The 26917-nt window shown below is 47.2% G+C and overlaps 1 protein-coding gene across 4 annotated transcripts in view; it reads left to right on the top strand.

Moving 5' to 3' along the window:
- HEATR5A (HEAT repeat containing 5A) overlaps positions 1-26917 on the top strand; it is a 362218-nt gene that overhangs the window by 44213 nt on the left and 291088 nt on the right. For 3 of the 4 annotated variants that reach the window (XM_069209087.1, XM_069209089.1, XM_069209088.1), the window contains exons 7-10: positions 1607-1776; positions 2262-2511; positions 12787-12942; positions 13578-13828. In XM_069209087.1, coding sequence (XP_069065188.1) covers positions 1607-1776; positions 2262-2511; positions 12787-12942; positions 13578-13828 — 827 coding nt within the window. The remainder of the gene's footprint in view (positions 1-1606; positions 1777-2261; positions 2512-12786; positions 12943-13577; positions 13829-26917) is intronic. The other variant, XM_069209090.1, reaches the window with a different exon arrangement.

The raw sequence follows: 26917 nt of genomic DNA, 5'->3' as shown, positions 1-26917 counted from the left end.
GATGCAGAGTTGGGTACCATGTTAGTTCTGATCTAATTAATTATACACCGCAGCGAATTGGAAATATAAACGTGTTTTTTTTTTTTTTTTTTTTGCAGTGTTTAATTCTTTCACTGATTGCAATGTGCATTTACCTGTAAACCTTTTGATAGGTCAACCCCCATTCTAGCAAGTCTGTATTGATAACTGATGAACACCCCATGCATTAAACATTAAATGCAAGCTGTATTGACTGGTACCTGTTAAAAGAGTGCTGTTACCATGCACATGGTAGAGTGATGAACACATGACACGCAGCTTTCCATATGCAAAATTCATAGCTGCGACGTGCCCCATTGTTGTGTGATACATTTTCAGCTAATCCTGGCTTATTACCTCACTGTACTTAACTACTGGGGTTTTTGAGCCCATAGTCACAATGTTAACAGCAAAACCTCAGGTTCCATAAAACAGTGACTTAAAGGGAGACCTTTGGCAAGAGGACACTTAGCAGCTATGAATGTCCATACAACAGCAGCAATGCCACCTTAATTTGGACAGGCTAAGAGTGCAAAAAAGCAGTTTAAAGTATGCTTAAAGCCTCATTTCAGGTGCCCTTTAAAGCTGGTCTGCAATTAGATCTTGTGCAATTCAACATTTTAAAGACCTCAGAAGGTACTATGTTGTTTGCGGGGTTAACCACCCCTAGAGTGTCATAATATTCAGTTAGGAGTAGGTGAATGACCTCCAGCAGTGTCTAGGAAGTTGTTTGTTAAAACATTTTAGTATAACACTGTTACCCTTTTAATCCATTAACAGTCCTATAAACCAGAGTCCCCACAGAGTGAGTATGAGAGATAATGAGATGAGAGTGTGTAATGAAATGTGAATGAGAGTGAAATACATATAATTTCTATGCTTAAAACAATCTAACATAAGTCCATTGGACTCACTGCACGGGGAGGACACTGCATTCTTTGCAATACGTCATCTTTAAATTAAATATGTGCCTTATAACATCATGTTTCGTGCACACTGGAAAACAGTGTTTTGTCTATTTTGGATGTTAGCTGACTAAATGCTGATAACCGCTGATTTCAAAAGGTTTGGAAAACTGTGAAAACGTCACTTAAAATCTAGATAAAATAAACACTGAAAACAGGAGAGCTCCGATGCAGGTAAGGTAAACCTCTAGGCCACGTAGCTAAATCGAAATCGCAAGTGTGGGTTGCAGGAAACCTTAACATCAGCACAAGATAGAGGGAGAGGCCTTGAAGGTCCATTAGTTGGAATCTTGGGGCTTTAGTGATTGACTCCAATGACAGACTGTGTGACTCAGCTCTGGAGAGATGAAAGCAGAGAGGTGAGGTGCTGTTACACATTCACAGCTCTCTGGTAAGGCACAGCGAGCCTTGTTGAGAGACCAACGCCCAAAACAGTGAATTGTTTAATGCACAATTCAAGAACAAAGTGTGAAAAATCGAAATGCCTACATTGAACGAGAATAGAGACTGTGTTGTGATCGAGGCATTCAAATTCTTCTGTTAATCTGTGCAGTGATCCTGTCTGAAGCATGCACCTGGTAAGGGGATTCCAGTTTATGTCTTCCTCCTTTCACTTATTCCAGCAGGGGCGGCCTCGTCCCGGCAAAGCTTTCGCAAGACCTCTCTGGAGGAAGCCCTGGAGCTGCTGGCCACTGGCTTCCTGCGTGGGAATCCTGGCTTCCTGCGCTCCAGCGGAGACATGCTGACGGGCAGCAGCTCTATCAGTCGGCACGTGCGCGTGGGGGTCACTCAGGTACGTGTTCCTTTCCTGGAGGCCTTGGAGGACAGTACCATCAGCAGAAGACTGGTGATATCCCTCCATGAAGGCGCGGGCTCTTTTTGCAAGATGTGGGTGGGAAGGTGCAGAACAGACAGGAGGGTTCCATCAGTAGCCCCGCCGTTGAGGTATAAGACCAGGATTTTCACTTTGTGAGTAAAAGCTGTACGTAGCGCTCCACCCAATGGGATAAAAGTCCTAGCTTGGGAGTAGGTGTCAACGCAATGTCCTCTGGACATTAGGATCTCATTGTACCTCTGCTTCTGGGTGGTCTGAGGCTCTGAAATGAGAGCAAGTGTGGGGTTTACATGTTCACTGTCTATTGGAAGCTCTGGGTACACTGGGCTGCCTTGCTAATGTTGCATGTTTATTGTAGAGGTCACCTATACCTCCTTTCAAGCAGGTAAATGCGTTTGTTCAAATTCATTCAGTCTCTGATTTCCTTCACACTTGTCTCGTAGGCATATGTGGTGCTTGTGCACACACTGGGAGCACAGTGGCTTGAGAGGAACTTCCCCACCTTGCTTTCCCACATCCTGGATCTGGTGTCCCATCCCAAAGCCACCCAGAGCCAGGCGGACGCCGTCTGCTGCCGGCGCTGCGTCTCGTTCATCCTGCGGGCCACCGTCGGAGGCCTCCTCGGGGAGAGGGCGCAGATCGCCGCCGCCAGGGACCTCTGCCAGGCCACTTGGAAGCTGAAGAAAGTTGTGGGTAGGACATTGTTGGACTGCTCTGGAGAAAGCCTCTTTGAAATGTTTTGACTCCTGCTTCTGGGTAATAATACAACCAGGCATCTGTCTCTGTCTCTCTTGCGGCCACCTTCATGTACCCTCCCGCCTCCTCCTCTCTCCTGTCCTGTTTAATCAGAACATTGTCATGTTTTCTTGTGTTGACACCTTTGTTTCCTGGTCGCAGAAGGCTGCAGGTTGGACAGTGCTGCTGAGGCAGTAGCTAGCTGGCATTCTTTCAACAGTAGATTAGCTGATGTGCAGAAAAATATGTGTTCGATGGCATCTGTCGCTGTAGATACGCATGTTCTGCAATAGCTCGCCATCTGGTGTTGGGCCGGAGTGTTACAAGTTGTTTTTCTTCGAAGAAGTCTTTCGAGTCACGGGACCGAGTGACTCCTCCTTTTGTCTCCATTGCGCATGGGCGTCGACTCCATCTTCGATTGTTTTTTTTCCGCCATCGGGTTCGGACGTGTTCCTGTCGCTCCGAGTTTCGGAACGGAAAATTAGCTAATTTCGGAAGATTTTCGTCGGTATTGTTGCGTTTGGGATCGGCGTACTTACATTCCACACCGCATCGAAGATCGAAGAGCTCCGGTGCCCTTCGGGGTAGTTTTTCGATCCTCCGTCGGGGCCTGGTCGGCCCGACCGCGTGCTGAAGAACGCCGATGGAACGGACCCCGTTCCGTTTCTGCCCCAAATGCCACAATAAGTACCCTTACACAGACCAACACTTGGTCTGCAACCTGTGCCTGTCACCTGAGCACAGCGAAGACACCTGCGAGGCCTGTCGTGCGTTCCGGTCCCGAAAAACACTCCGAGACCGTCGAGCCAGAAGACTTCAAATGGCGTCCGCACCGACAGCCCAACGGGAGTTCGAGGAACAGGAAGAAGAAGGTACCTTCTCGATCCAAGACTCAGACTCCGAAGGATTCGACGACACACAAACCGTGAGTAAGACGTCGAAAACCACACAAAGAAACATTTACAAGGCTCAGGGGACGCCACTGCCACCAGGCCATGGCTTGACCCATAAATTCGGTGACCGACCGTCGGCACCGAAAAAGGCCCAAACAGTGCCGAGATCGTCCGACTCCGGTCGAGACACCGGCACGCAGCCTTCTCGGGACCGAGAAAGTGCTGGAGACAAGCCTCGACACCGAGATGCCGGTGTGGACACGGCTCGACGCCGAGACAGCGGCACCGAAACAGATCGACGCCGAGAGGTTTCGGCCCCGAAAAGGAAAAAAGTCAGCTCGGAGCCGAAAAAACACGCAGACAAAGTTTCGACGCCGAAACAAACTGCAAGCGACCCAGCTTCAGGCTCTTATACAGAAGAGCACTCGCTAACCTCCCAAATGCAAAAGCATAGGTTTGAGGAAGAGCTGCAAGCAACTGATGTGGACCATACGCAAAAGCGTATCTTCATTCAGCAGGGGACAGGAAAAATAAGCACCCTTCCCCCCATTAGGAGAAAGAGAAGGTTGGAGTTCCAGACGGAACAAGCACCACAACCAAAAGTGGTGAAAAGAGTTACGCCACCACCCTCTCCTCCGCCCGTGATTAACGTTTCACCAGCACAAACTCCATCTCACTCCCCAGCTCACACCACCATGAGCCAGGGTGACCAAGATCAGGACGCATGGGACCTATACGACGCCCCAGTGTCAGATAACAGCCCGGAGGCATACCCTACAAAGCCATCTCCACCAGAAGACAGCACCGCGTACTCTCAGGTGGTGGCTAGAGCAGCACAATTTCATAACGTAAGCCTCCACTCAGAACAGGTCGAGGATGATTTCTTGTTCAACACACTCTCCTCCACCCACAGCTCCTACCAAAGCCTGCCTATGCTCCCTGGTATGCTCCGGCACGCAAAAGACATATTTAAAGAGCCGGTCAAAAGTAGGGCAATCACACCAAGGGTGGAAAAAAAGTATAAGCCGCCTCCTACGGACCCGGTTTTCATCACTACACAGCTGCCACCAGACTCTGTTGTTGTAGGAGCAGCTAGGAAAAGGGCCAACTCTCACACATCTGGAGATGCACCACCCCCAGATAAAGAAAGCCGCAAGTTCGATGCAGCTGGTAAGAGAGTCGCAGCACAAGCTGCAAACCAGTGGCGCATCGCGAACTCCCAGGCACTACTTGCGCGCTATGACAGAGCCCACTGGGACGAGATGCAACATCTCATTGAACATCTGCCCAAGGACTTCCAAAATAGGGCAAAACAAGTGGTTGAGGAGGGACAGACCATCTCCAACAACCAGATACGTTCCTCCATGGACGCTGCAGATACAGCTGCACGGACAATTAATACATCTGTAACTATCAGAAGGCATGCATGGCTCCGAACGTCTGGATTTAAACCAGAGATTCAACAAGCAGTTCTCAATATGCCTTTTAATGAAAAAGAACTGTTCGGTCCAGAAGTGGACACAGCGATTGAGAAGCTCAAAAAAGATACGGACACTGCCAAAGCCATGGGCGCACTCTACTCCCCGCAGAGCAGAGGGAATTACAACACATTCCGTAAAACGCCCTTTCGAGGGGGGTTTCGGGGTCAAAGCACACAAGCCAGCACCTCACAAGCAACACCGTCCACTTACCAAGGACAGTATAGAGGAGGCTTTCGGGGACAATATAGAGGAGGGCAATTCCCTAGAAATAGAGGGAGATTTCAAAGCCCCAAAACCCCTACTACTAAACAATGACTCACATGTCACTCACCCCCTCCACACAACACCAGTGGGGGGAAGAATAGGTCATTATTACAAAGCATGGGAGGAAATCACTACAGACACTTGGGTTCTAGCAATTTTCCGATATGGTTATTGCATAGAATTTCTACAATTCCCTCCAAACATACCACCAAAAGCACAAAATTTAACAACACACCATTCCAATCTCCTGGAGATAGAAGTGCAGGCACTATTGCAAAAGAATGCAATCGAATTAGTGCCAAACACACAAATAAACACAGGAGTTTACTCACTGTACTTTCTGATACCAAAGAAGGACAAAACGCTGAGACCAATCCTAGACCTCAGAGTAGTGAACACTTTCATCAAATCAGACCACTTCCACATGGTCACGCTACAAGAAGTATTGCCATTGCTAAAACTACACGACTACATGGCAACTTTAGACCTCAAGGATGCTTATTTCCATATACCAATACACCCATCGCACAGGAAATACCTAAGGTTTGTATTCAAAGGAATACATTACCAATTCAAGGTACTGCCTTTCGGATTAACAACCGCACCAAGAGTCTTTACCAAATGTCTAGCGGTAGTCGCTGCACACATAAGAAGGCAGCAAATACATGTGTTCCCATATTTGGACGACTGGCTAATCAAGGCCCATTCGTTCATACAGTGCTCAAATCACACAAATCAAATCATACAAACCCTCTTCAAACTCGGGTTCACCGTCAATTTCACAAAATCCAAAATTCTGCCACGCAAGGTACAACAATACCTAGGAGCCATAATAGACACATCAAAGGGAGTAGCCACTCCAAGTCCACAAAGAATTCAAAATTTCAACACCATCGTACAACGCATGTATCCAACACAAAAGATACAGGCAAAGATGGTATTACAACTCCTAGGCATGATGTCATCATGCATAGCCATTGTCCCAAACGCAAGACTGCACATGAGGCCCTTACAACAATGCCTAGCATCACAGTGGTCTCAAGCACAGGGTCACCTTCTAGATCTGGTGTTAATAGACCGCCAAACTTACCTCTCGCTTCTGTGGTGGAACAACATAAATTTAAACAAGGGGCGGCCTTTCCAAGACCCAGTGCCACAATACGTAATAACAACAGATGCTTCCATGACCGGGTGGGGAGCACACCTCGATCAACATAGCATACAAGGACAATGGAACGTACATCAAACAAAACTGCATATCAATCACCTAGAACTTCTAGCAGTTTTTCAAGCACTAAAAGCTTTCCAACCAATAATAGTTCACAAATACATTCTCGTCAAAACAGACAACATGACAACAATGTATTATCTAAACAAGCAGGGAGGGACGCACTCCACGCAGTTAAGCCTGCTAGCACAAAAAATTTGGCATTGGGCAATTCACAACCAAATTCGCCTAATTGCACAGTTTATACCAGGGATACAAATTCAACTCGCAGACAATCTCTCTCGATCACCAACAGGTCCACGAATGGGAAATTCACCCCCAAATTCTGAACACTTATTTCAAACTCTGGGGAACACCTCATATAGACTTGTTTGCGACAAGGGAGAACGCAAAATGCCAAAACTTCGCATCCAGGTACCCACACAAACAATCCCAAGGCAATGCCCTATGGATGAACTGGTCAGGGATATTTGCTTACGCTTTTCCTCCTCTCCCTCTCCTTCCTTACCTGGTAAACAAACTCAGTCAAAGCAAACTCAAACTCATATTGATAGCACCAACTTGGGCAAGGCAACCCTGGTACACAACGCTGCTAGACCTATCAGTGGTACCCTGCATCAAATTGCCCAACAGGCCAGATCTGTTGACACAGCACAACCAAAAGATCAGACACCCAGATCCAGCATCACTGAATCTAGCAATCTGGCTCCTGAAATCCTAGAATTCGGGCACTTACAACTTACCCAAGAATGTATGGAAGTCATAAAACAAGCAAGAAGGCCATCCACCAGGCACTGCTATGCAAGTAAATGGAAGAGGTTTGTTTGCTACTGCCATATTAATCAAATACAACCATTACACACAACTCCAGAACATGTAGTGGGTTACTTGCTTCACTTACAAAAATCTAACCTAGCTTTCTCTTCCATTAAGATTCACCTTGCAGCAATATCTGCATACCTGCAGACTACCTATTCAACTTCCCTATATAGAATACCAGTCATTAAAGCATTCATGGAGGGCCTTAGGAGAATTATACCACCAAGAACACTACCTGTTCCTTCATGGAACCTAAACGTTGTCCTAACTAGACTTATGGGTCCACCTTTTGAACCCATGCACTCCTGCGACATACAGTTCCTAACCTGGAAGGTGGCATTTCTCATCGCCATTACTTCCCTAAGAAGAGTAAGCGAGAATCAGGCGTTTACTATACAGGAACCTTTTATACAACTACACAAAAATAAGGTCGTCCTAAGGACCAATCCTAAATTTTTGCCAAAGGTTATTTCACCGTTCCATCTAAATCAAACAGTGGAACTTCCAGTGTTCTTTCCACAGCCAGATACCGTAGCTGAAAGGGCACCACATACATTAGATGTCAAAAGAGCATTGATGTATTACATTGACAGAACAAAGAACATCAGAAAGACTAAACAACTCTTTATTGCATTTCAAAAACCTCATGCAGGAAACCCAATTTCAAAACAAGGTATAGCCAGATGGATAGTTAAATGCATCCAAATTTGCTACCTTAAAGCTAAACGACAGCTGCCCATTACACCAAGGGCACACTCAACCAGAAAGAAAGGTGCTACCATGGCCTTTCTAGGAAACATCCCAATGCAAGAAATATGTAAGGCAGCCACATGGTCTACGCCTCACACATTCACCAAGCACTACTGTGTAGACGTGTTTTCCGCACAACAAGCCACAGTAGGTCAAGCCGTATTAAGGACATTATTTCAAACTACTTCCACTCCTACAGGCTGATCCACCGCTTTTGGGGAAATAACTGCTTACTAGTCTATGCAGAACATGCGTATCTACAGCGACAGATGCCATCGAACTGAAAATGTCACTTACCCAGTGTACATCTGTTCGTGGCATCAGTCGCAGTAGATTCGCATGTGCCCACCCGCCTCCCCGGGAGCCTGTAGCAGTTTGGAAGTTACCTTCAATTATTTATATATGTATCATCTCAAACTTAAATACGTGCATACTTAGTCACTCCATTGCATGGGCACTATTACTACAATTCAACTCCTACCTCACCCTCTGCGGGGAAAAACAATCGAAGATGGAGTCGACGCCCATGCGCAATGGAGACAAAAGGAGGAGTCACTCGGTCCCGTGACTCGAAAGACTTCTTCGAAGAAAAACAACTTGTAACACTCCGGCCCAACACCAGATGGCGAGCTATTGCAGAACATGCGAATCTACTGCAACTGATGCCACGAACAGATGTACACTGGGTAAGTGACATTTTCATTCTGATTAATATTGGTGTGTAAGTATCAATTATAAATCTTTGAATTAAACCATGCTCTTTAAAGTTGTGGTTACTTCTGATGCTTCCTGCAGGGCACTGGGGTTATTATGGTGCATCCCAGTAGGACAAGTCATGTCGAGGCGGTGATTTCCTCATGGATGACCGCAGTATGGGGGTCGCAGGTTTATAGGTATAAAACTGCTGCCCTCACAGTTATGTTTACTCTTTTCTGGGACTACGACTTAAATCGAAGTTCTTGGCGAAAACCAAAGTCTGTTAATCTGAGTGTTTGACTGAAGGATAGTAGATATAAGGCACACCGAAAACTCTTTGACAAAATATATCATCCATTTCCTATAGTAAAAAAAAAAAATCACTAATCTCTTTGCAACTAAAAAAAAAAAATACTTTGTTATATGTGGTGCAAACAAAGCAATGTAGTAACCAGCAAATTAATTGTATTTTCACCACTATACAAAAGCGTAAAGTCATCCGATGTAAAAACTGTTGTAATATTCCACGAAGCTGTGGTAGGCGTGGCAAGGTCTGATGGCTGTTTTTTTTTTTTGTTTTTTCTTTTTTTTTTGGAGGAGGAGCCAGAAAAAATAACCCCTACAGCCAAAAATCATTGCCAAAGTAGATGGCATGCAGCTGCAGTCTCCATTATATTCAATACAGCCAGAATGAGAGGTAATGCTCCCACATCATCAGAACCACCCCATACATGGAGAGGAAATGGGTGGAGATGGCGGGCAGCAAACTGGATTGAACAGCGGCCACCCAATGGAGAATCGCCAACTGCAGTGTACTCAAACGCTGTAGTCCCCAGCAGTGGGAGGGTACCGAGCAGGTCAAACAGCACCTTTCTTGAGTACAAGAAAAAGGGCAAAAGCAATCCTGCAGGAAGGAAAAACTACTGCCAACACCTGCCCCAACCTTGGGAAGGCATCTCTGGCTGCAAGTCTCTCGGTTCAAGCCTGCGGTACAAGCCTCAAGTCATCAGCATGTCTTTCACAGGTAACACCCGCTTTGGCCCGACAGTGGAAGAGGCCCGCAGCAAATAAAAAATGACCATGAAACTACAAAGGCAATGGGTGCCCTTCAGTTTCAAAGAGCTTTCAAAAGGGGGACTCATAATGACTACTAGACCACTGCACATAGGAGGCTTCCAACACAGCACCACACAACCCTGTCCTCTAGGCACTCCACTACAATGCAGTACGTCAGGGATCAGGTAAGAAACACAATAGTTACGAGTATGGCAAACAAAATGTACTAAGCCGACAAGCAGATGCAACCCACGAATGGGAGCCGAAGCAGACAATGCCAAATGTAATTTTTCTCAGGTGGGGCACAACACACCTAGAACTATTCTCAACTCTAGAAAATGCAAAATGCCCAGGCTTCGGTCCAGGTACCCACAACACCGATCCAGGGGGAATGCCGTCTTGATAGACTGGTCAGGCACATTTGTGTACTCTTTCCTCCCAGTACCACTGATTCCCATGGTAATAGCCAAATAGTCATATTTTTTTTTCAGATCTGATAAACAACAATCCATTGATCATCCAACAATAAAATCACAATTTTAAGAGATTAAATTATTATGAATTGATTGCGCATCACAGTCGACAAAACACTTACAAATTCATCATCAGTTTATACTTAGCTAATAAATATGTACAACTTTAAAAACTATTTAACCGTCTCATTCTCGAGTGCTGCGCAGCATGTGTGTATCTGGGAATGCAAAACACCCTGCAAGAACTACTGTCACATTTACTAATTCTTAGAGCATCCTGGTACCGCTCTGTGCCCAATAGCAAGCACAGTGGTTTCATCCATTTGATCTTATCTTTTTTTTAAAAGCTCTTCAAATAAAGAGAAAAAGGGCCTTAATGTCTCCTGCCTGCTTGTAAAACCGGGCACAGCTTGCTAGTTCGTTTGCTAACGCCCAAGAACTCATAAATGATGCCGTACCAGAGCTGTAAAGGGTAGGTGTCTATAATCCACGAAATCGTCATAAATATAATCCCATTTTACTGTTAAATACCCTTTTGTCATTCTGTCCCTATTGGATGAAAGATGCAGTTTCTCTATACAGCATTGCCAATACTGTGCCTTCACCAAGTCTGTCATTTTCACAGAGTGAAGTGGGCCTAGATTTAAAAATACAAGTACAGTCAGCCACGACTCCTAATAGCTCCCCATTGGGCGAGACCGACATAGTTATCAGAGCTAATGGAGATCTCTCGGGGAACAATAGTAAAGCTTCCAGTGGTTGAGGACTAACTCATGGAACAGGACGGACAAGTCTCGCCCAGACCTGACAAGCCTCAACCTGGTAGCCTGGCTCCTGAGTACCTAGAATCCAGGCACCTACACCTCCCGCAGAGAGTTATATTGATTCCCAGGGAAGCCAAGAGATCAAATATGTGGAGGTGCTACGCCACAAAGTGAGGGAAGTATAGCCACTGGCGTGAAAAGTGGGAAGTCATTGATTGTGGAATGAGGAACGGCCCAGTCCTCACATGCCTAACTCACTTGCTGGAAGAGAACCCAACCTGCGCGTCACTCAAGGGTCACCTGTCCTCCATTGTTGAGTACACTAGGGGACTAGTGCAAAAGCATCTTTACAACACCAGTCGTCAAGAGATTCCTAGAAGGGGCAAAAGGGTGGCACCCCAAGCGTCGCCACTCCCACCCATGTGGGACCTTACCCCTAGTGCTCGCTCAGCCAATGAAAGACCTATTTGAACCAATGCGCAAGACAGAGCTAAACATTTTAACTCTCAAGATAACCTTCCTAGTCCCATTCCATCACTTAAGAGAGTCCACAAGCTACAGGCACTTGGACCTATACTCACAGATGCATAATGACAGGGTGGGCATGATAACAAACCCACAATGTTTTGTAAAGATGGCCAGGTGTCACAGTTTCATGTAAATCTAACTATACAGCTATTAATGTTCTTCCAATACCCAAATACGCACCCTGAAAGAGCCTTTCACAATGTAGACGTCCATAGAACGGTCATGTACTACCGCCAGACAACAAACGAAAATGTTGGTATGCTTGGGTGGCACATATCTGTGGCGCTTGGAGATATTCTAAAGGTGAGTAATCTGCAGGTAAATAGAGTATTCACCAGAAAGAGCATTGCTTATGGTATGCTCTTTACAGGATGTCTTTGAAGTGGCAGTCATTCACTGATAATTTGGGCCAAGAATTAGTTGCCACATCAGAAATGATGCCTCTGGCGTTCAACCTCTCTCCATTAGAAATGAGTCCAGCAGCAATTACTTTCTGGTAGCCTCTTGGTGCCTCAGTGGTTTGGTCCTTCTTGACATTATGCACCCCAAAACCACTTCCAAACCTATGTCCATGCCTTTGCTGGCTTAGGACTAATTTTGTAGGTGAGAATGACATGTTGCCTTCCTCAACCACACCTTCGGTGGGACCAGTGGTCCGAAGTTGGAGGAACAAAGACTTTTCCTTAAGGTACTGGTCTCCATTAGTTGTCCGTGTGGTAGCAGTAGAGTGGGAAAGCAGTAGAAATGTTGCACTTCTACCATATAAGCGGAATGCACTTTCAAACCACTACATGTGACTTGCTCAGGGTGGGACTTGAACTGAGAGACAAGAGGGTAAGACTACTCTAATACAAGCGGCTTCTCCTCTAATGTGTTTGAAGGTTCCACTGCTTTAGAGCATATAGACCTTATGGTACAGTTCCGCTAAAGTTCTGTCTAAAAAGTGCAGTGCTCCTCAGAGATACCTTGATTGTGTGGCACTTGCTGTGCTGTTTTGTTAGTACACAGTAGTATCATCATGCCTTGTTACTCTGATTTATTGGTGTCGCGGGTGTACATCCTGCATGAGAGGCACTGCTAAACTGCCTGATGTTACTGCCCGCTGCTGTGGGGATGCAAGGTCTGGCATAGACAAGTGCTTCCTACATCTGAAGTGCAAAGAACTTGAAGTCCGATCAGTGGATGTAGAGCAATGCTAGTTAATTCGGAGGTAAGCACAAGTAAAACAGGGTGATCTTTTAGGGATAGTACCTTTAACAGTGACTTTTGATGTGTCCCCAGATGCTGAAATGAATGATGGTAATGTGGAGACGCATGTTGGCACCACAGATGTGGCTGCCAGTCAGCACGTGCTGGTCTGCACTCTTCACGAGCTGGGGATGCTTGTGCAGGCTCTGGGTACCACGGCTGCACAGCTGCTGAAGGATTCCAGCGCAGGTAACCAAGGGGAGTCGAGAGCTGCTCCTTACCCGCTGACATGCTATGCCATGCCAGAATACTTCTCACTGTGTGGGGCGGGGGGGCTTATAACTTTACCCCTAGCCTGCGTTTCATTAGTGCTCTGCTCTTTAAAGTGCCTTGTTACTCTTTGTGCCAAGTATGTTCTTGATTTTGTGATGGTGTCAGTGTGAGTGTCTGGTGAATAAGAACTCTCTGGAGTGGGTGACTCCCTTGCTGGTATTTGGGTATCAATGCTTGTATAGCACAAATTTAGCTACAGGGCAATGGAGCGATGCAGATGTTATTGCAAAACAAATACAAAATTGACAACTGAATTGCTTGGAACTATTTACTGCAATTGAATAGTCGTTAAGTAGTATCTGTGAAAGGATGTTGTTCGGGGGCCTAGGTGCCAGCTTGAAAATGCTTGTTTACTTGTCTTCATTTTGTGCTGTTGCCTTTCCAGTCTGGCAACTTCTTGAGTTTGTGGTGTTCTGGCTGCAGTAGAGATTTATTTTGTGTCTCTCATAGCATGGCAACGTATCTGTAAAATGGGTACTATTGGGATCTTTTCAGGAGGTTGATGTCGATATCTGCCCTCTGAACGTCCAATGTCCCCATCTTCTTTTCAGGAGTTTTGGACACCATTACTTCGGTCCTCCTGCACCCCAGTGCCTCAGCCCGTTTGTCTGCAGCCTGGTGTTTGCGCTGCATCGCGGTGGCGCTCCCGTCCTACATATCCCCTCTTCTGGATCGCTGTACCGAGCGCCTGGGTGCATTGAAGTCTTCGCCTGAGGCTGTAGCTGGCTACAGTTGTGCAGTGGCTGCACTTCTAGGGGCGGTGAGGCACTGTCCTTTGGGGATACCACATGGCAAAGGGAAGGTAAGTCTCACTGTGTGCCTACCTGCAACAAGGATACTTTTCTTTTCCATAACTCTCTTTTTAGGTCGACTGCTCAAATGCCTTGACCTCTTGTAAGAATTGTGGGCTCTTAACCACACCCATCACTATCACTCATTCCTGGGCTTGCCTTTCAAAAATCCTTTATCATTGGTAAATGCTTTACGTTTGTCCCCCTCGGGCGGTTTTGTTAGCTCCTTGCAGACTGACCCTGTTACATAGATAATTGCACGATTGCTGATATGTTTGACTGCGAGCAAACTTCTTTTTTCTTTTGTGTCTCTCCTTTGAGCTCCTGCTCATGGCGGCCGTGGCGCTTTGAGTCATCTCGCTTATGTCCTCTGTTTTACTTTTCATTTTCAATTTATGTGACAAGAAAAGTCCAGTTAGAAATTTACAACACTAATAACTCTAACTCCAGCAAACGCGAGACCCATTGCATTGCAAATGGTTGTTATATTTAGGCATAGTTTACTGAGACACATATGTGCCTTGGCATGAAAAGCTTGTAGCTCAGGATGGCACCACGCTACATGCCTAGCTTGCTTGCTTTTTCACCTCCATTGCTGGTTTCTGCCCGCTCTCCAGCAGTTTTAAATGCCTTTGGCACCTGAGGACTGGGTCAGTGGACTATGTGAAACACTTTCTTTTCTCCTTGACAAAGAATATTTCATGTCACCCTTTTATAAACCTGTGACCACCGTCCATGTAGAGTACCTTAACCCCATCTGGCACTCTCCGATATATCCTAACTCATAAGACTTGCACCCACTCAGTTTATCCTGTAGCAGCACGTCTTTGCTTTGTAGTTTGTCTGAGAACTGTGAAGTTAATGAATCCTTTACTTGCAGCTGTGTAAAGTTAGTGTGTCTTCAATAACAGGTTCCCAAAGACCATTGACTTGGTATTTAATACCAAGAGCAAAATCTAGATCATCCTAAACTTGTCCCGGTTTGATTCCGCCATTTATAATCTGGAAACACGGTTGAATATAGTAATTCCGCCCTATTTACTCAACGTATTCTCGTGTAGTGAAGGAATGGGTGTCAGGCTGTACAATGACAACTGCTCGTGACATACTTGGCAGAAGACACAGTCGTGCTTCTCTCCCCGTTAGGCTTCTAGGGAATAACCTTGTTAACCTTAAGCCCATTGGGAACATTTGGAACTTTTAATTTGCTTTTGGTATAATTCAGTGTTAGGCTTAATGAGTTCCTGGTTTGGCTATTTCTATGTTATTGTGATGGATAATCAATAAAATAGAGCACACTTAACCACGCTGCGGTAGGAAACCTAGGTCCGGGCTACCAGCCATCTTGAAAATGGCATAGACTCTGAGGTCTGTAACCAGCCGACCAGGATCCTTTAAATGATCAGGGGTTTTCTGTGTCGACCGTGAGCAAGTTTTTAGACATTACTGTGCATGTGAACCTCAAACACCCGCTCCTAGTGCTTACTCGTAGGGCCGAGACCAACATGCACTTGTAGGGAAATCATTTCGGAGCAATCGATGCACCTTCTATTGTTCAAAATAACACCAAATATTATTTCTTTGACAACCCCCTGCATCTTTCTACTGAACACCGCTGATCTTCCCCAGCCATGGCCCGGCCACAGTAAGCAGGGATGTGGACCTCTCATCAATATTATCCAAATCTATCCTTTTAGGTTATCTGCAGGACACAGCTGTTATGGCTCTGTTGCACCAGCTCTTTCACATTCTGTATGTCCCAGTAGTATCATTATTGATGGTTCCGATCACCCAAAACCTGACTTGATAGCCTGAGATTTCTTCTCAGACACACTGTTCAACTCGTTCCCTTACCACCACTTTTATTGCAAGGGTTTTGCTTAGCCAGGCTCATGGAAACTTCCAAATGTCCTCTCTCTTTTTGCCTACATCAGCTATCTTTACTATGTGTGGTGATAGCACTCTGTGTCTGCATGGTTGCAGCCTTTGGATTTGTGAGCTGTCACGTTTCTTCATAAGCAGGCAATTTGTGCCTTTGCCATACATAGGTTTGCACAATATGTCGCTTACACACAGCAAATGCATGTTATGTCAGGCGCATGCACGGCCCTAGGAATCCTGCCATACAGCTCATGTCCTGCCCTGCTTCTGTGATATAACTTATGAAACCATTTGACAAGGACAAGATTTTCCAAGGATGGCTCAGTGCCAAAGATGGTTCTTTCTGTACTTTTGACTGCCTACTGGACTAGTCTTCGAAGGTCCTGATGGTAGTTTTTCCTCTTTGAATATAAAGTATAACTTCTGATGGATACAACTACCTGTGGATTCCTCACCTAATGAATACTCCCATGGTGCCAGCATTCAACTGTAATCTTCTTCCTAGCTTCTGCACGTCGACGAGGACGTCACATTTGCCCACGCGACGCCGTCTGACGTCATACAGGCAATAAGAGGTCCTCGCCGACGTCAGTTCCCTTTTTTCCGTGCCATTCGAAACGGTTATCTTCGAGGGAGCTACTGTTGCTTTTCGGGTTACAGTGTGTTTTTCTGCTGCGTGTTTTTTCTCTGAGGTTACTATGTCTCAGAGGAAGTCTGGTTTCAAGCCCTGTCGAGAGTGTGGGGGCAAGATGTCGGTTACTTACCCACATTCGGACTGCTTGTGGTGCTTAAGTTCCGACCACGACGTGGCCACGTGTGATTCATGTCAACACATGAATCCGAAAGCCCTGAAGGAGAGAGAAGCCAAACTCTTTATGGCGAAGTCGAAGAGAAAGGAGAAGAGACATCATAGAAAATCCTCCTCGCCGAAGTCTCATCGACGTCATCGAGACTCCCGGCGCCATTCGAGCAAGGAGCGGTCTCTATCGAGGTCGCCATCAGCTTGGCGTCGGAAGACTTGGGAGGTCAGTCCCACAGTCACTCCTCATCCATCGACGCCGTTGCCTTCTCCGCCTTCTCCGGCTTCGCCGACTTCGCCTGGGCAGACGTCTTCAGTGATTGAGATGCCACAGCCTCAGGTGTTCTCTCCGACGTCGAGGCCGGCGTCGGGGTCGCCTTCGATCCAGGCACCCCAGTATCCGGCTTTCCCGGCTCCTGGAGCCAATAATACCGCATTTTTAAATGCGATGTTCACCATCTTCCAGCAGATGGCTCCAGGCAGTGCTCCGACTGGTTCTTCGGGCCCGTTGGCTTTCAGCTTGGGTGCTCCGGCGCCGCTACAGCCAGCACCCTTCATGCCCTTTCTCCCCTTGGGGAATGTGGGCTCGGTGCCGGTGTCGGCTCCGGTGGCTCCAGAGGTTTCGGCCCCAGAGGTTTCGGCTCCATCGGCTTTGGGGTTTCGGCCAGTGACCCCGACAGGACCATCTGAGACTCCGAGACGCACTTCTCTTCGTCCGGCTCCTGGCTCGGCGTCGAAGCTTCCTGTGGCGCCTGACATGGCGTCGGACGGATCCGGTGGTCGGCGTCGTTCCTCGACTTCTGCAGACGCCATGTCGACGCCACGAATTGAGGAGAGGTTACATTCGAGGAGACATGCTCTCCGTCTCTTGGAGGAACAGGAATATCAACGGGTCCTGGAGGAAGGGGAAATTGAGGATTCTGGCGAGGGTCTTCATGGACTGGATACAGCTAGTGGCCTTGATACTTCCCCTGAGTGGGACTTGTCATCTCCAGGGGAGTATACTGAGGAGGCAGCCACTTTTCATGCTGTAATAAGGAAGGCGGCTAACTTCCTCGAACTGCCTTTGCCGGTGGCTGAGGCGAAACAAAATTTACTAACTGAGGTCTTACATCCCGCCTCTACATCGGCAGAGCCTCTTTTGCCATTTAACAAGGCTCTGCTTGAACCGGTATTGGAGGTCTGGAAGAAGCCGGTATCTTCCTCGGCTGTTAATAGGTCTGTGGCCAGGAGGTATCGGGCTGCACCATCTGACCCTGGCTTTCTTTCCAGACACCCTACGCCGGAGAGCTTGGTGGTCCAGGCTTCCTGTTCTGCTAGATCTGCGCCTGGATCTTTTCCAACAGTGCCAGGGGACAGAGACTCCAAAACGTTCGACTCAGTCGAAGAAAGTATTTTCGTCTTGCAGCATGGCGTTAAAGTCCACCAACGCTACGTGTATCTTGGGGCGGTACATCTATGCTCTTATGGACGAGATAACATCATCGTATACAGAGCTTCCTCAAGGACTCTTGAATCTCGTGTCCGATGCTCAGGCTGCTGCAACCCAGGTTATCCAATCTGGGTTGGATACAACTGACTCGGTGGCTAGAGCGATGGGCACGGCGGAGGTTGCGAGGAGACAGGCTTGGCTTCGCAACTCAGGGTTCTCTTCGGATGTGCAGTCGACCCTGTTGGACCTCCCGTTTGATGGGGACAAACTTTTTGGTGCCAAAGCAGATTCGGCCTTGGAGAGGTTTAAAGAGAGTAGGGCCACGGCCAAGTCGTTAGGACTGCAAGCCGCTTCTTCTGCCTCCTCCAGGTTTTTTAGGAGGTTTCGAGGATTTGGATGTGACTCCTCTTCCTCTTCCTTTCGGGGGAGATTCCAACAACCTACCTCCTCTCTCACCTTTAGATCAATTAGAGGGAGGGGTAGGGTCCGTACCAGGGGAGCCTCTCAGCAGCACTCTGCCTCTTCCTCTTCCTCTGGAGGGGTGCAGCAGGGGAAGCAGCCTTAGGCTTCCACCAATTCCCACTCACTCCACTCCTGTAGGGGGACGGTTACTGCATTGTCTTCACAAGTGGGAGGTTACCAGAATTGTGGGAAAAGGCTACACCCTTCCCTTTCGGGAGTTTCCGCCCCCCATCCCGCCCCGCCCCGCCCATCTTATTGTTCAGAAGAACACCTCCTGTTGTTAGAACAGGAAGGAGGTTCAAGTCCTCCTATTAAAGGGCGCAGTGGAGTTGGTCCCAGAGCAGGAAAGGAGTCGAGGTTGTTACTCGAGGTACTTCCTGATTCCCAAAAAGGATGGTCGGTAGACACCAATCCTGGACCTGAGGATTTTAAATTGGTTCCTCAAACAGGAAAAGTTCAAGATGCTGACCCTAGCTCAGGTGCTTTTGGCGTTGAACAAGGGAGATTGGATGGTGTCTGTCGACTTGCAGGATGCTTACTTTCATATCCCGATACTCAAGTCGCACAGGAAGTATCTCCGGTTTGTGGTGGTGTCGCAGCACTATCAGTTTGCGGTCCTCCCGTTTGGTCTTACTTCAGCACCTCGATTCTTCACGAAGGTGATGTCGGTGGTTGCGGCAGAGCTCAGAAGGAAGGGGATAGCAGTATTCCCTTACCTGGATGACTGGTTGATCAAAGCCAAGTCCCCGGAGCTTGTGTTGCATCATCTACAGTCGACAACCCAGTTGTTGTTCGACCTGGGCTTTTCGGTGAACGTGCCCAAATCTCACCTAGAGCCCTCTCAACGCCTCCTGTTCATAGGGGCAGTACTGGATACAACATTGGATCGAGCCTTTTTTCCGCCTCAACGGATTCAAGATATTCAGGAGTTGGTTCCAATGTTTCGAAGTGGAGCGGTCGTTCCAGTCCTCAAGGTCCTTCGTCTGCTCGGCCTGTTTGCCTCCTGCATACTGTTGGTCACGCATGCTCGCTGGCACATGAGGGCTCTTCAGTGGTGCCTCCGAAGGCAGTGGTCTCAGCACAGAGGAGATCTCGAAGGTTCTGTCAGGATCTCCAGAGATGCTGCCACGGACTTGAAGTGGTGGATTGCGGGCGACAATCTTTCCCAAGGAAGGCCGTTCACGCAGCCTTCCACCAGTGACCACGGTCATAACGGATGCTTCCACTGTAGGGTGGGGAGCTCATCTGGGGGACCTGGAGATCAAAGGGCTTTGGTCTCCAGAGGAACAGATTTTTCATATCAATCTGTTAGAGTTACGGGCTGTACGTCTGGCTCTCAAGGCCTTCCTCCCATCCCTTCGCGGTCAGTCGGTTCAGGTCCTGACGGACAATACTACCGCGATGTGGTATATAAACAAACAGGGAGGAGTGGGGTCGTACCTTCTCTGCAGAGAAGCTCTTCGGCTATGGTCCTGGGCGAAGGACCATCGGATTTGCTTGGTAGCAAATCATCTGGCCGGAGTCTTGAATGTACGTGCGGACAGTCTCAGTCACCATTTCTCGGCCGACCACGAGTGGCGTCTCCATCCAGATCAAGTCCGTCTAATCTTCCAGTTGTGGGGGTTTCCTCGGATAGATCTGTTTGCCACTCGGGAGAACTCGCACTGTCCGTTATTCTGCAGCCTCCAGTATCCGGTGCAGGGAGCTTTGGGGGACGCGTTTCAGAGAACCTGGTGCGACCAGTTGCTTTACGCGTTTCCCCCCCATACCCTTGATTCCTCGAGTATTGAGGAAAATTCGCCAAGACCGGGCTCAAGTCATCTTAATAGCTCCGGATTGGCCAAGGAGGGTGTGGTATTCCGACCTTCTCCAACTCTCACTGTACCCTCCGCTCCGTCTCCCTCTCAGGGCAGACCTCCTCTCGCAATCGCAGGGGCAGGTTTTACACCCCAACCTCCAGAGTCTGCACCTACATGCCTGGAGATTGAACGGGGCAACCTGAGTTCCTTCTCTCTCCCGCCTGATGTAGTGGATGTTATCTTAGCGGCCAGGTGACACTCCACTAAATCTATCTACGCTAATAAGTGGTCTAAATTTGTGGTATGGTGTGGAGAGAGACAGATTGATCCCCTTACGTGCTCATTTGTCAGATGTTTTATCTTTTACTTTGTCTTTAGCACAGAGGGGTTGTGCAGTGGCTACTATTCGAGGTTACTTGTCTGCCTTGTCAGCCTTCATTTGTCTTCCAGACCAACCTTCGTTATTTAAATCTCCTATTGTACTTAGATTCTTGAAGGGCCTTATGAATAAATATCCTCCAAAACCTTTCGTTATGCCTCAATGGGATTTGTCCTTGGTCCTGACTTTCCTTATGGGGTCCCCTTTTGAGCCTATGTATTCTTGCCCCTTAAGGTTCTTAGTTATTAAAACAGTTTTCCTGGTGGCTATAACATCTGCAAGGAGAGTGAGTGAGTTGCAGGCTTTATCAGTAAAACCCCCTTATACAACTTTTTATGGGGATAAGGTGGTGTTGAGGACCAAGGCTGCTTTCCTTCCGAAGGTTGTTTCACCCTTTCATTTGGCCCAGACAATTACTCTTTCCACGTTCTATCCTCCGCCTCATCCTTCAAAGGAAGAAGAGAGACTACATCGCTTGGACCCAAAGAGGGCGTTAAGCTTCTACATAGACAGAACGAAGGATTTCAGGCTGGAGGATCAGCTTTTCATCGGATACGTGGGCAAGAGGAGAGGAAAGGCAGTCCACAAGAGAACACTCTCCAGGTGGGTTGTTCTTTGCATTAAAATTTGTTACTCTTTAGCAAAGAAGGATCCTCCTGATGGCATTAGAGCTCATTCCACCAGGGCTAAGTCGGCCACTTCGGCCTTGGCTAGGGGTGTTCCTGTGGTCGACATCTGCAAGGCCGCAACTTGGTCGTCCCTTCACACTTTTGCGAAGCATTACTGCTTGGACTCTGAGGTCAGAAGGGACGGCCATTTTGCACGGTCAGTGCTGCAGGATTTCTTGGTTTGACCATACAGGCACCCACCACCGGGCGCGGTACTGCTTTGGGACTCTATTCATTAGGTGAGGAATCCACAGGTAGTTGTATCCATCAGAAGAACAAGTTACTTACCTTCGGTAACGACTTTTCTGGTGGATACATTAGCTACCTGTGGATTCCTCACGGTCCCACCCGCCTCCCCGTTGCCTTTTTGGTCTCACCAACGTCGGCGAGGACCTCCTTATTGCCTGTATGACGTCAGACGGCGTCGCATGGGCAAATGTGACGTCCTCGTCGACGTGCAGAAGCTAGGAAGAAGATTTCCGTCGAATGCTGGCGCCATGGGAGTATTCATTAGGTGAGGAATCCACAGGTAGCTAATGTATCCACCAGAAAAGTCGTTACCGAAGGTAAGTAACTCGTTCTTCACATCTTTTGAAAACCATGTTCTTTTTTTTTTTTTTTTTTTTTTAAACCAATCTAAAGTTTTATTGTTGGAGCTGTAACAAGAAACCACCCAATAACAGTATTCATAATAGCTCACTCCCCCACTCCTGCAATTTGTAAACACTAACCTGATCGAATCTCTCGGGTACGTGTGCTCTTGATTTCAGCTATTGTCGCAGGGAGAAGTTCAGCCATGGCCCCCAGGTCTTCGTGTGCTTTCTTGGGCATTCTCTACTAGTATTTATCATCTCCTTAGCCTGAGCACACATTTCCAACCTCCTCAATATGGGATAGGCAGTGGGATATCTCCAGTGATATACAGCAGTGGTTCCCAAACTGTGGTCCGCGGACCCCCAGGGGTTCGTGACACATTCCCAGGGGGTCCGCAGGCCTGGGCTGGGAGGAAGGCACTTCTCCAGCTGGGGCCTCTGACAAACACGTGCATGCGTGTTTTCATATTTATTACTTCCTTTGTTGAGCAGTTTTAAACATACTGCAAAGCTCCTTGTACTGCAAAAATAAAAGCGTCAAGCTAACTCAAGTGATGTATCTGCTGGAGAGAGATGGGAGTTTTGTGCAGTGGCAGTTTTGACTCAAAGGTAGCGTGGATGGTTAATATGCCTGCTGCAAGGAACATCAACATGCAAAGAACAGTATTTTATGTGCATGGCACAGTGGGTTACTGCTTTTGTCACAGAGATTATTTTGTTACTGTTCAGTTCATAATCGTAATATAACACAGTGAGCTGCGAACTTCCATTAAACAGCTGCATGCAGACCGCATGGCACAAATTAGAAAGTTTTTTTTGTTTCCCAATCTTTCATTTTCCTTATGCTGATAAAAAAAAGGTTTGCTAGTGTAGAAATACATTCTTATTGCTAACGTCATCGCTAATCACTGTGCTGTGTTCTGAATCCTAAGTTTGTGCTTCTCCTGACCAAGCACTATTAGAAAATGCCTAACAGTGTGGATGACGTGAATCCTACACTTTGTAGTCCACTGTAAAGTGCCCTGACAGCCTAAAGTGGTATGAGAGGTGCTATAAAACAAATCAAGTACATATGACAGGGAGGCTAGGGAGAGATGAGAGGCCCTTATGGTTTACTTCCTTTCCCCTTCACTTATTTATGTGAAAAAGCTTTCTCAGATCTTGCATACCTAAAAAATAAAAACAGAAATCGCTCCGGAAATGTAGAATCCGACCTGAGGATTCACCTTTCCTAAATAAAACCAAACATTGAAAAGATAGTTGCAGAGATGCACCGCCAACCTTGCCAATAAAATGTTTCGGTTTTTGCATATTTTTTCAATATAAAAGAATTTTTCTTTAGTAATTTGAGTATTTGGAGTGTACTTGTTATATTTTTTGCGAATTACTGTTTTAATGTTTGAAAATTAAATCGTACGAATTGCTGGGGGTCCCCGGCTTCCAGTAATGATTCATTGGGGGTCCTCAGGAGTCAAAAGGTTGGGAACCACTGATATACAGTGTTACTGTTTGTTTTTTTGTTACATTGCCCTGGTGCCCGCCCATCGCCCGCACCCCCATTCATCATTTCAAAGATTGGGAACGTGGATTCATCGTCCTTTGTCATCGCGTGTAACTTTGATTCATCTGAAAGGGCTTCTTTCCTCTCCCAAACCTTCATGTTGGGCTCTCAACACGTGTTACTAGGTTCCAGTTGTATATCCACAACTTTTTAGTTCGGTGGGTTAAACTGTCTACCTTCTACATATTGCAGGAATGATTTTCATGTCCTCCACAGCTGACTAATCTTAGTTCTTTTTGTTTCCCTCCACAATTATTCTGTTTCCCTCTTTTTGCACAAAGCACACGTTTGCTCAGAATCAAGCTAAGCTTTCTTCAGTTTACTGCTAACTATTCTTGATACCCTGGCCAAGTATGCGTCCCCATGAATGTAAGAGTTTGACAGAGAATGCACCAAGAGAAGAGCTCTTCGTTGCCAGGAGCTTTTTGTTGCACTTTGTGGTGGATACTTCCAACCACACAGTTCTACCTTATAGGCACCTCCACTGTGTGCTGATTCAGTTCCTTTCTCTTAAAGCCTTCTGACACAGATCTGGAGCTAGGCTCCCTTTTGTGCTGTTTTTTCAGATGACTTTTTACCATTTCAAAGTGTGCTTGGGAATTGTGTCCCCACCCAAAATGAGAGACTTCAAGCGATGCTGCAACTGCACGAAGCAGCTGCTGGTCATGGACACGCACGAAATGTGTTTTTGGTTTCTGAGAGATACTTCTAACCCATATTCCTCCCCTTTTGAACATTCCTCAGGCGTCAGACTGGATCCTGAAAATCATCAACGGTAGCCCTGCTCATCGGCGGTGACATCCTGCAGCTGAAAACTGGCGGTGTTCCGCTCTGGAAGTGACGTTCAGATTCTTATATAAGTGCACCCATACTCAATGACATGAGTAACTTTCTTTCTGTGACTCGGGCTATGGACCCAGGGCAACTCCTTGGCTCTTTGAGACTCTTTTGTTTTCGAAAAAACAGTGTGCTATGGAAAATATCCCTCCTAAAATTACAGGGTGTAAAACATGTAGGGACTTTCACAAGCTGTCACAAATGTCTGTCACAGATTCCCCATCTGGTTTGTGCTTGGGTTCAGAACATGACTCCAAGGCCTGCGGCGACTGCACCCTAATGAATTCTTAAGCCATACGAGAACATGAAGGCAAATGTCACACCATGACCGGTCGAAGGGAAGGTGCCAGTTCTGACTCTGAAATTGTTCCCGTGGACCTGTCTTTGTCACACTCTTTGGGTAAGTTGAAGAAGAAACATAAAAGGTCGGCCCCTACCCACCACTCTCAATCTCCAGAGAAGGCGTGAGGGTGTCATTGTTCCCAGCCTCACTCCCGAAGCCGTTCCCCTTTGGAGCACACTGGTTATATAGAGGACGACCGAGGCCTTTTACCTACATTTTCCACAATTGGAGTGAAAACCAACATCCTCACTGAGGTGCTCCAGCCAGGGTCAATCAATATGGAGCCACTACTTACATTTAATGTGGCCCTTACAGACTCCATTCCAGACCTCCAGCGAAACAGGCAAATTGCACAACGCCATTGCCTGGCCCCGGGGATCCTGATATTTTGTTTATCTTTGACTCGCCACCTTACACAAGAGAAACTTGACGTGCAGGCCTCAGCGAGTTAGGTCAAACCAAATGTGCTTCCTATTACTCCCCTAGATTGGGAATGGAAGCAATTGGAAACAGCTGGAAAGTTTTCTGTTACTAGTTTGGATTTAGGCTCCCCCACAAGCCTTTCAGGATGGCCGTGATACAGCTAAATTTACTTTTCGATGTGGGTGAATTGTAATGGATTGCCTCTGAAGGGCTATTGGCACTGTGTTGCTGTTATACTACATGCATTTTGAGGATTATTACGGCAATATCCACTCCACCTTAATGGACATGCCCTGCAATGGATCTCACCTGTTTGTGGAAAAGGCAGATCTGGCCCGCCAGTGCGTTAAGGATAGTAGACCTAGAGCCCAGTCATCGTGTCTGGCTGCTCCTCCACGTCGCCTACAGCACCATTTTCACCTCTCCATGGCTAAGTTAGGGGCTTTCAATACTGCCAGCAGGTGCAGCCAGTCCAGCAAACTCCTGCGACCTTTCGTGGCCGCAATCCTTAAAGAACACATGGCAAGTGGGGCAGCGTATAGCTCCCAGTCTTCTGGCCACAGAACCCACCCACCCCTCAGTTGCCTAAGCCTCAGAACCTCCTTCACTGTTTGTTCCCCGTCATCTGAGCCGTTCGGAACACTGCAGATTAATCCCTAACACCCCATCCCACCCCCCAACCTTCCCCTCGAACAGAGTCCAGGACATTTGGGCCATGATTCTGATATTTCAGCCTCTGTTGTGGATCTGAGAGAGGATTACTCTGAGGCTGCTGTGTCTGATGACCTCCAGCATCCATTGGATCAGACTTGTCGTATCCAGGCTGCACAGTGGGATCTGACGTTCCAGTGGGCACAGCATCAGGGGCACCCCTCTGATTACATCAGTATTTCAGAGGAGTCTGCAAATGATCTGCAACTATGGCTGCTGGACCACAATTGGGTCATCAGCAAACCACTCGCCCCAACCTCACCGAGAGCTCACAGGGACTGATTCATTGCTTATGTGTTAGGGAGCCATCTGGGTGAAATGGAGATCAGAGGCCTCTGATCTCCTGCAGAGACCTGGTTCCACATCAATCTTCTGGAGCTGGGGCCATCTGCTTTGCATTGAAAGCCTTCCTACCCATCCATCAGAAGGAAGCTTGTGCAAGTGCTCACGGACAGAACCATTGCGATGTGGTACTGCGATAGGACAGGAGGGGATGGTGTTGTGGACCCTGTGCCTGAAGGTATTATGTTTTTGGAAGTGGCTAGAACACCAAGGGATTTGTCTGGTGGTACACCACCTGGTGGGATCTGTAAAAGCCGGGGAGGACAGTCCGTTGCCAGCGCCTAGCAGATTACAAATGTCCGTTACACAAGATCTCAATTGCACATAGGGAGAACCCCAGTTCGATCTTGTTTCCAAGCTGCTACCACTGCGTTGGCATGCGGGCCTGTTCTGGATACATTAGGTTTGAGCCAGTTCACAGACCCACCACTTGGGAGATACTGCTTTGGTATCGAAAAGGTAAGAAATCTGCAATGGGAAATATTGACCAGAAGAACAAGTTATTACCTTCGACAACTCTTTCTGGTGGAGACTACTAATTCCAGATTCCTCACTGATCCACTGACTTTTTTATGGTGGGCCTCTGTTCACCATCTAAAAAGGTCCCTAGTTAGTATTCAGCACAGTCACAAACAAATGTTCACGTTCTACGTCTGAGTGTGCGAAAATGTTAAAGGGAGTAAAGTGACATCAGCATCCAGGGGTGGTGCTTAAATGCAGGTCTCTTCAGTCACTTCTGGGGCGGTGTGGAGTTTGTGCAAGCCATATAGTGCCACCTAGTGGCGCTCAGGAGCACGGCTTTAACAAAGATTCTGGATCCGGCCTGGCACCTGGGGAGGATTAGGAGGTCATTAGTCTGTGGCGAGATAG

Source organism: Pleurodeles waltl, chromosome 9, assembly GCF_031143425.1.
Source record: "Pleurodeles waltl isolate 20211129_DDA chromosome 9, aPleWal1.hap1.20221129, whole genome shotgun sequence".
Lineage (NCBI taxonomy): Eukaryota > Metazoa > Chordata > Amphibia > Caudata > Salamandridae > Pleurodeles > Pleurodeles waltl.
This window is presented reverse-complemented; position numbering and strand designations above follow the sequence as displayed.